The sequence below is a fragment of the Podarcis gaigeae genome (assembly GCF_964106915.1).
Source record: "Podarcis gaigeae genome assembly, chromosome: 7".
Taxonomy (NCBI): domain Eukaryota; kingdom Metazoa; phylum Chordata; class Lepidosauria; order Squamata; family Lacertidae; genus Podarcis; species Podarcis gaigeae.
The window spans coordinates 20,197,844-20,208,126 of NC_139683.1; the positions used below are offsets into that span (position 1 = coordinate 20,197,844).

The 10,283-nt window shown below is 42.1% G+C and overlaps 1 protein-coding gene across 1 annotated transcript in view; it reads left to right on the forward strand.

Moving 5' to 3' along the window:
- The window catches only part of NUDCD1 (NudC domain containing 1), a 48,006-nt gene extending 40,554 nt beyond the window's left edge, over positions 1-7,452 (forward strand). The window contains exons 9-10 of the mRNA XM_083749200.1: positions 4,294-4,450; positions 6,421-7,452. Coding sequence (XP_083605326.1) covers positions 4,294-4,450; positions 6,421-6,713 — 450 coding nt within the window. The 3' untranslated portion in view covers positions 6,714-7,452. The remainder of the gene's footprint in view (positions 1-4,293; positions 4,451-6,420) is intronic.
- The last annotated feature ends 2,831 nt before the right edge of the window (positions 7,453-10,283 follow it).

The window sequence follows — 10,283 nt, forward strand, 5'->3', positions numbered from 1 at the left end:
GTTTACAAACTATTTGGTATATGAACTCCACAAAACCAGAAGTAGTGTTCCAGTTCGTGAACTTTACCTCAGTCTACGAACGGAAGCCGAATGGTGGAAGGGCACCGGCGGCGGGAGGCCTCATTAGGGAAAGCATGCCTTGGTTTAAGAATGGACTTCCGGAACAGATTAATTTTGTAAACCGAGGTGCCACTGTATTTCATTGTAGATACCCCTCCAAATGTCCAGGTCTCGGAAGTCAACAACTGCAAGATTCTATGGTTGCCTAATTCCTGACAAAAGTTCTTCCATTTTAGAAACAAATACTGCTAATCTCGTGCAGTTTCCTCTCTTGTTACTCCTTAAGCCTAAAACTGATACTGCAGGGAGTGAGTTGTGTGAAGGGGGCATAACACAGTTACCAGGAGTAGCACCATGTTGCCTGCCCTGACTTGGACATCCATGTAGACTGCTTGCCAGGAAGAAGCCTTTGCACAAATAGCTGTTCACTCAGACTTCTTCACTGCATGCAGTTGGCGTTAACTTGTGCATGCCCAGACCCTCCCAGTGTCCATTTTGAATGACAAAGAATAATCCTTGGGACCAACCTGCAGCTGCCCAAGAAAGCTAGCCGATCACTAACCCTCTTGTGAGCACCAGGGTGAGTGGGTAGGTGCATGTTTCAGAGGCAGCCTCATTATGGAATTTTCTCAAAAGAAGCTTGGCAGGTTGCCTCTGGTTTTATCTTTAAGTAGCAAAAAGCTTTCTGTTCCAGTTGGTGCCGGGGAGAGTAAGTGGAATTGATTTTGGAGGCTCTGTCATGTGCTGCTAGTATGCTGTTTTATGCTTTTCTGATCAGGGGCTTTTCATCTCTCTTTAGATACTGTGTTGGGCTTTTTCTTTTTCTTTTTTCTTGGGAGGTTCCCAGAAGGTTCAGGGAACCATATGGTAGGAAACAAATCTCAAAACAAATTGAATGCATGCACAAGAAACATGTCTATCCTGAAGGCTGTCTAGCAGAGAAGCATCTTTGTGTCCCGCCTCCCATCTATACTGGGTTAATTTAATGTTTATCAGTATGTAGCATATTTTAGCCAACCACCTCTCTGCATTGCACTTCATCACCCCTTCATATGGGCTCCAGTTGGGTAGCTTAAGGTTCTCAGGCACACACAATAGAATCAGGGAAGCCAGATTACAGGGAACCAGGCAGAGGGCCTTCTCGGTAGTGGCACCCACTCTGTGGAACGCCCTCCCACCAGATGTCAAAGAGAAAAACAAACTACCAGACTTTTAGAAGACATCTGAAGGCAGCCCTGTTTAGGGAAGCTTTTAATGTTTGACAGACTATTGTATTTTAATATTTTGTTGGAAACCACCCAGAGTGGCTGGGAAAACCCAGCCAGATGGGCAGGGTATAAATAAATTATTATTATTATTATTATTATTATTATTATTATTATTACTACTACTACTACTACTAATGTATTCATTAGGTTTGCCTTATTTCATTAGGAACTATAATGAACCATGAGAATCCCAGTAAGAGAGACATTTTCTTGATCTTAACTTGTGTGGGGAGTGTGTACAGTGGTGCCTCGCAAGACGAAAATAATCCATTCCGTGAGTCTCCGTCTAGCGGTTTTTTCGTCTTGCGAAGCAACCCTATTAGCGGCTTAGCGGCTAAAAGGCTATTAGCGGCTTAGCGGCTATTAAAGGCTTAGCGGCTAAAAGGCTATTAGCGGCTTAGCAGCTTAGAAAAAGGGGGGGAGCGAAAAAAAGTGCAAGACTCGCAAGACGTTTTCATCTTGCGAAGCAAGCCCATAGGGAAATTCGTCTTGCGAAGCGCATCGAAAAACGGAAAACCTTTCGTCTAGCGGGTTTTTCGTCTTGTGAGGCATTCGTCTTGCGGGGCACCACTGTACATTCAAAGATACTGGGTAGAAGGAGAAAAGGGCGGGGGGAAGAGGGAAATAATATTAATAACAGTAATCTGTTTTGAATTAGTCCATGGAGAAGCTTACGTTTCTCTATGGCCTTCCATTCTGGTGTTCCTAATGCAGAGTTGGATTAGAAGTAATGTGGATTCAGGCATTATTTATTCAAGGGAGTCAGCATATGATATTAGAATCTGCCAGCAATGTTATTACTGCGGACAGTGCATGATGTATAGTCAATGGGACTCTCAGAATCATAGTAGAAATACTGATTCCCTGACCTAGAAAATCATTTCTCTGAAAACGTTACCTTTCTCAGTCTCTGCTGTTCATCCGCAGCACGGGGGGTGGAGTGTCATCCAGCGACTGGTGGTGCTGAGATTGGGAATACAAATGTAAACGTGTAAAACGGGCAAGTCCTGATATCAGTGGCGTTACAGTTTTGCCTCTTTGCAACAAATAACAAATAATGTCCAGAGAGCCTGCTTTAGAGGAGAAAACAAATGGGTCATACTCGCATGGCAGAGATGCTGCCGTGTGCAGAAAGATTTCTGCATGAAACCACGGAATGCTGTTGCCAGCCAGTGCATACACTACTAAGCTGGATCTGACATGGTCTAAGACAGCTTCCTCTGCTCTTAAACTAAGAAAATATTTAAAAAGGGAAAAACAACAACCCTGAAGTAGATACTGAATTTAACAAACTAGCCGAAGAGCAGACGGGTGCTTAAGCCCCCAGTTCTCTGGACTTCAGATGTCGGCTAGCCCTGCCTTTGGTTACAAGTTGCCGTCTTGGCTGAAACAGCCAGATTGTTCTTTTTTCTGAAAAAAAAACAGCTGCTGGCGATGTAGCCTTTGCATCTAGCGGATCTGCTTCAATCCTTCTTGGTGTGCAAAGCAGAGCAGTTTATTTTCATGCCATTAGACGCCTGAGAAGTAGGTGCTTAAATTGGCTTAAACATTATCTTTACAAAATGGGGCTGTCATGGTCCCAGACCACTCAGAGATCTAGACAGCTGTCCTTGCTGCTTTTAGGCACAGGCTGTCCTCTCTTGGCAGATCAGAGAAACCTTGCTTGTCATGGGGGAATAAATAAGCCCTCCTAACTCGCAGCACCCATTGCAACGTCCTCCTTCCAGAGGTAGCCTTTGCCTTCCTCTGGCTTCTCTCTTCCTCCCTGGCTCCTTCTGAGACTTATAAGCCATCACCCGCCACCCTTGCTTAGCTGCTGCCCATCCTGACTGGTTGCTGGTTGGACTACTTGTGAGCAAGCAGCCATTTCTTCCCTTCCCTTTTGGAAGACGTGGCACTTGTGGGTTGGTGGTTTCGTTTACCGTTATAATTGTAGCTGTTGTTCAATGTATATAGCAAGCCCTGGCAATTCACCAGTGGGTTTTGAGAAAAGTAGGTGTCGCTGGTAGTCTTTCTAAAGGAAGTTTTGAATTTCTGTTTCTTTATTTTTATTTTTGAGTAACAAACACTACATAAATATTACCGTTAGGGGGGAGAAACAGGAAACAGAGGTGCAAGTCAGTGCTTAGATACTTAAACAGTAATGTCTAGCAATAGCCTTAAGTTCTATATTGATACTTGTTTTACTTCCCCGTCCTGAACGTATATTCAGACTAAAATGATAAATGTATTCAGCTGTGCTGTATGGTTTATTTGTTGCCTATTTATCGTACCTATCAGTTCGAAAGCATGTCAGAGTGCAAGTAGATAAATAGGTACCGCTCCAGTGGGAAGGTAAACGGTGTTTCCATGTGCTGCTCTGGTTCGCCAGCAGCAGCTTAGTCATGCTGGCCACATGACCCGGAAGCTGTATGCCAGCTCCCTTGGCCAATAAAGCGAGATGAGCGCCGCAACCCCAGAGTCGGTCACGACTGGACCTAATGGTCAGGGGTCCCTTTACTAAGAGTCCAAGGTAGCATGCATTTTGACCTCATGATGACACAGGAAGCTAGATTATACAGTACTGTGAAATAGCCATTAGCTCATAGTCAACCAGCAAGTTTCATGGCTGAGTGGAGGTCTGAACTTCAGTGTCCCAGCTTCTAAGCCAACATGCCCCCCTGGCGTTAGGAATAGAATTTAGGGTAATCTTTGAACCATGAGGAAGCGGTTTTGAATGGATCTAATGTTGCACTAAAACATTCCTTGATGTAAGTAAACCACTGTTCATATCTATGTCAGGGCAAGGGGGGAACCAAAACTGACTATAGCTCTGCTGGTCCTCCACAGTGCATGGATACCTGCTCTATCAATTTTCTTTCACCCCCCTCCCCCAACTGCTGTGAAGCTGCTAATGCTACATATAAGCAAGAAGATAAGCTTTACATTTGTACTAAAAGGACCCCCCCTTTTTTTTTGTCTGCAGGTGAATCTTGGAAGCAACCAGTACCTCTTCTCAACGGTGGTGGATCCCAAGGAAATGCCATGCTTCTGCTTACGCCATGATGTCGATGCTCTTCTCTGGCAGCCACGCCCAGATCAGCAGGACAAATGGGAGCACATTTCAACCTTCAATGCCTTAGGTATGGGAGGAAGGCTTTTTGAAATAGCATTTCTCTTCCTTATAAAGCCGTGGTCCATAACTCTTCCAACACTTCCATGCAGTATCTCTGATCCCATCCATAACAGAGCTCTCTTGTCTTTCAAAACTCGGTTGATAAATTGCAGAATCTTGCAAAGCAGCTAAACGCTAAGCTGACTTCCGTAATGACTTAAAAGGGAATAAGCAACCAACTGACAACGGGGGGGGGGGAATCAGTATAATCTTAATTACTGCCTCATCATAGCCAACTAATTGAGAATGGAGATCTCTAAAATCTTAATTACTATCTCATCAGCAAGCCAAGTTTCTTCAGAATTAAATAGAAATTAGTTTTATGGATGAAGGGTTCTGCAGTGCCATCTGGAGAACACAAATAGAATCTATGTCCACAAATAAAAAACATATTTCAGGGTTGTGTGCAGTTAAGTTGTAGGTAGACCCAATGGGTCTAAGTTAGTCATGGCCATTAATTTCTGTGGGCCTGCTCTCAGGAGAACTTAGTTCGAGACAACTCCCAGAACAAATTTGAGGATCAACTCCAAGTTAATTGCTCCAGAGTGGGGGGAAATCCATAAAGAAAATTCCAGGCTTTCACTAACTTGAGTGGATTTTACTGAGCACACTACTGGCAAAAGGAGTGCTGTAGTATTGCCCATCTTATACCCTTTGGAAGATTTCAATTCAGGATTGTGTTGATGTAAAAAATACAACAACACTTTAGGGTTTGGGTTTTTTTAGCTGGCAGTCCCATGTTTTTATTCTTCAGTGTAGAAAATAACAGGGAATTCTAAAGCATTTTGGCTTTAATCATCCCATAATTTTTAAATGAATAACACTTTGTGGTGAATTTCCACATCTTTGGGCCACTTCATATACTGAATTTTTCAGAGACCGGTATATTTCCCATTTCTACACATATGACTGACTGTATTTAAAAGTGCTCCTTCTGTTCCAAAAGAGGTTGGCTATAACTTTGGGATTTGTTTGCTTTGTGTTGAACAGCAATGTGCTGTGTTATACCACAGTCTGCGGGAGGGATTCACCTTAGGAGTCCCTTGCTCAGGGACAATGACATATTCTCATCCCCCCGTTGCCCCCCAGATTGGCTGAGGCAGGGTCAAAAGAACCCTCAGATCAGCGCATGGGAAGAAGGGGGGGGGGGTAGTTCCATCTGGCAAGCTAAAACATTTATCCAGACAGAGCATTTGTAATGGTGCAAGACTGAATTCCACCCTGTGTTTTGAAAGTTTCAGCTATGGCATTTAGTATAGAGGTTGGGTGGTCCCAAAACAAGTCCAGGCCTGTCTCACACACTCCACTGTCTCTCAAGGCAGACGGATGTCAACAGCAGCAGCAGCAGCACAAGCTCCCATCAACCCTAGCTGGCATGCCCAATGGTCAGGGATGATGAGAGTCAGCCCTCCCATATCAGGAAAACACATTTGCCCCAGCTGCAATTCTGAACAGTTTCAAAGGAGCCACACCCAAATGGAGGACAATCCAGTAGTCTATTCCTGAGGATACAGGGCATAGAAGATGCTTGCATCCGAAAGAAATACTTGCCAATATATATATTTGCATCTTCTTTCTTTAAAAGAAAAGAAAACTCTGTGGTTGACCTCTATTTGAGAGTGGATGTAGCATATCTAAAATACAGTGCTACCTAGGGTTAAGTACTTAATTCATTCCGGAGGTCCGTTCTTAACCTGAAACTGTTCTTAACCTGAACCACCACTTTAGCTAATGGGGCCTCCTGCTGCTGCCGTGCCGCCAGAGCATGATTTCTGTTCTCATCCTGAAGCAAAGTTCTTAACCCAAGGTACTATTTCTGGGTTAGCGGAGTCTGTAACCTGAAGCGTATGTAATCTGGAGCGTATGTAACCTGAAGTGTATATAACCCAAGGTACCACTGTAGCCCTATCTTCTTTTTATTGTCTGTGTGTGCTTCAGGTTATGTGCAAGCATCAAAGCAAGACAAGAAGTTTATGGCGTGTGCCCCAAATCACTCCTATTCTGCCCTTTGCGAGTGCCTGCGACGCGTGTTCATCTATCGGCAACCGACTCCTCTGTCTACTGTTCTCTACAACAGGAAGGAAGGAAGACAAGTGGGGCAAGTTGCAAAGCAGTTGGTAGCGACTCTTGAAACCCATGACCCCGTTTTGGGGTTCCAGGCAACAAACGAGAGATTGTTCGTTCTGACGATGAAAGTGCTCTTCATAATAAAAGTGAACACTGAGAACTAATGACCAAACGTATCGTGTTATCGTTGCATTCAAAATTGGCTCAAATAATGACTGCATAAAAAAATTATTAGGAAAGTACAGAGGTATGCTGTAAGTTCAAAATCAACATTTATCGCACCATGACCAAAATGTATCTTCGCATTTGCCTTGTATTTAATAGAGAGAAGTTTTCGGCTTTATTTTTTAATAAACAGTTCATTATTTGTGCAAGGTTGCAGTTCTGTTAAGGAAGTGCAAGGAATTTGTTTGTTTTTCTCTTTCCAGCAGGTGCTTCCGTGAAATGGTTAAAATAGTTTCCAGTCACATATTTTTTAATAATAGCTGGTTGAAAGTATATTGTTCATTTCTCTTCATTTTTTTTAATTACAGAAATGTCTTAACTGGCATGCTAAGTCAAATCACTCCATATATATATGTGTGTGGAAATCTACCAAAATAATTAAAATGTAATTTGCAGCCTTAGTTAAAAAGGCGGGGTTATTTGTTTTCATTTTTGTTTTGTTTGCTTTTTCATCTCTATAAATGTCTCCATGCTTAGCACTTTGCATTGGCTCATCGGATAAACGATAGTTAGCACGAACATCTTACTTTCCTCTGCTATTTTTTTTTAATTAACTCTGAAACTTCTCATTATGTGTAAACTTTGATTGTGTTTGGGTTCCAGATGAAAATCTTCAACCTTTTTAGAAATAAAGTGGGTTTTTAAAGAGCAAGCAAATAAATAAATACATAAATAATACTGATGTTCTTGTCTTCTTTCCCCCGACGTTGAGGTAGGAGCTCTGATTTGAGGGAGAATAACTAGGGGTTTGAGGGCACTCAGTTCTACAGCTGCTATTGCTGTCTGAAGGTAAGAGATAATGAATCTAAACAATGCCATAGGTAAGCCTCTTATGAGAAGAGGAGGTTCAGCACTGTTGCAGAAACAGGAAGGTAGCTGCTCTGCAACTGTTCAAAGGCACACATAAAATCCACTTCAGTATGATCCAGACGCGGGTGAGATCTTTGAAAAATTAAACCATTTTGTGGACATGATACAAGCAAGATGCACTCACCTATTTTTCCTTTCGTCAGCCAGCCCTGCTGCGAAGCTAAATTTTACTGTTGGAGAAAAAGCTCCTTTATAAAATAACAATTCATTAGTTATATAATAAGTCCTCTCCAGAACACAACAGCACATTTATTTATATGCTTCATAAAATTTATCGCTTGATGGTTAAAAAAACACCTGCCCACCCTCAAAGCTGTTTACAAAAAATTAAAACAATAAGATCAGGAAGAATTTGCAATACTTTAAAACAAACGAAAAGTTAAATACTAAAACATTACAATTCATGTCAGCATTTATGAAGCTAAGAGTTGTGGGAAGCTTGTTTTCTCTGTCTCTTGTGGCAGAGAAAGAAAAACAAATAGCTCCCTACTCATTTTTTCACATAGTCTTCATTATAGCAGACAAAAAAAGGCAAGCATGGAAAATGTAGCTTAACTTCCAAAGGTTACCAACGAAGCAAATCTAACCATAAAAAGGTTTTATTTCCCTCTTAATGATACTTATGTACACTTTTTGGAAATAGAATATTACTTGCAATGAATCATTTTGCAGCACACATCTAAATCTCGTTCGACCCAAGCATACAAAGATTGATCTCGACATCTCGTAGTGTATCCCCAGCAAAGATAGAGAAGTATCCTAATTCCAAATATGGTTGGATCTCCCATTTCATACACTGTGTTCCACAGCAGGAGGGAAGAAATGGAATGAGCCACTTCTGTTCCCACTGTTAAAGGACACAGAGATTATTGTGAGTCTAATTTAAACACATCCCTCCATAGCAGCAGGGCATAGCTTATCATTTGATAATAGCAATGGGTAAAATAATTGACTTTGGCAAGTTATTATTGACTGTTGGGCACAGCCAGTGCTTAGCCTGCCACGTAAACAATTTTGCATCCTAAATACCGTGTTATCCATTAATTGACTCCTAAAGCAGGATGGCACAAAGGTTTCAATCTGAGTGTGTTACATGTGCTGTAATGCAATTTTGGGATTAAAAGGCCTATCCTTGAGTTGTTGTTGTTTAATTAATTAATTAATAAATTTTTGTGCTGCCCTTCATTTGAAGATCACAGGGCAGTTTACAGCATAAAAACACAAAAATACATGACATAATAACAAATTAACCAATACCGACCAAGGTTTGTTGCTCCAAGTCACATGACCAACCACTGCTAGCTAAAAGCAAAAGCTTCCAAACATCTTTAGCGTGATTTGTGAACATCACCACTGTGAGGAGCAACCTCATGGAAATCAGATTTCTATATCCACCTTGTCCTGTCAAATGATAAGGAGAATAGCTCTACGGATCAGATACAGGTGTGCGGCAAACTTGTTTTCTGCGTGCATCGGATGCCATAACAGAAAAGGCAACAAGGCAGCATCTGAAGAAGGAAAGGGTGCCAGTTTTTAGTTATTTAAAAAAAAAGAAAAAACCATAACAACTTAGTTCAAGGAGCAGGTTTGGTTAAGCTGGTGACTGGGACCAGCTTGGTATGGGTAGCACAACATCTACAGTTTTGCTTAAATGGATTGTGCCTGATTTACAAGCAAAATATCACAGTCAAAACCTCACAACCCAGAACGACCCACATTTCTCTCCAGAGGCGTTTTGGCTAGCTGAACGCCTCCAGGAACTTAGGGGAACTTCACATGGTACATACTCCATTTGGCAATTTCAGCATTGAGTGTGACTGGGGCACTGGAGGTTAATATGGACATATCAAACTTCCAGATCCCCAGTGCCAACTGTACATATTTTAACTTTGTGAAGTAATGTGTTTGTTCTTTTTAAAAACTTCAAATAATTTGTATTACGGCAAAGCCGTATGAATTGTCGATGTCATTAAAACTTCCTTTCCAGAGACTGCCGCTGACTAGGAGCAATAGCTCAAAACGCGTAGGACATTTTAATTTACAAGGAAATAATTTACAGCAGCAGCAGCTGCTTTGTACAGAGATGGAAAAAATGCAATCCATTTCCTGCCACTGTGAAATTTGGTTAGCTACGATGCATCGAATGAATATCCATTCAAGCCGTAGCTTCTTCCTGCCAAAGAGAGTTTCTGAAAGTTATTGGGAAAGTTCAAGAGACATCTCTTGGTAAAGTTTTTCTGGAAATAGCATCTGGCAAGAAAGATGCTACAAAATGGGCTGGGCACCTGTGACCCTCCATATCCCTTACAGTGAAGGCTGATCCATTAGGATGAATGAAGCACTGTCCCAGCAACCTCAATCTGCCCCCAGCCAACCCTCACTTGCCTGCCTTGTACTGTTGGTCTCCTTACCGTCTACCCTACCAGTCATCATGGGCACAAGCTCTGGAGGGTTAGGAGAACCCCAAAAACATCACCAGAGAGGAGGGGAGATTGTTCCAGCAGGCAGGCAGAAAGGATCGCACTGGCAGAGAACAATCATATTGCTGCACCACTGAATTCCCCCACGCAGCAAAGGTTCATGCTTAACACTGGGGGAGCAAAAAGGCATCATCCAATTGAGGAGAGGCACAAATACAA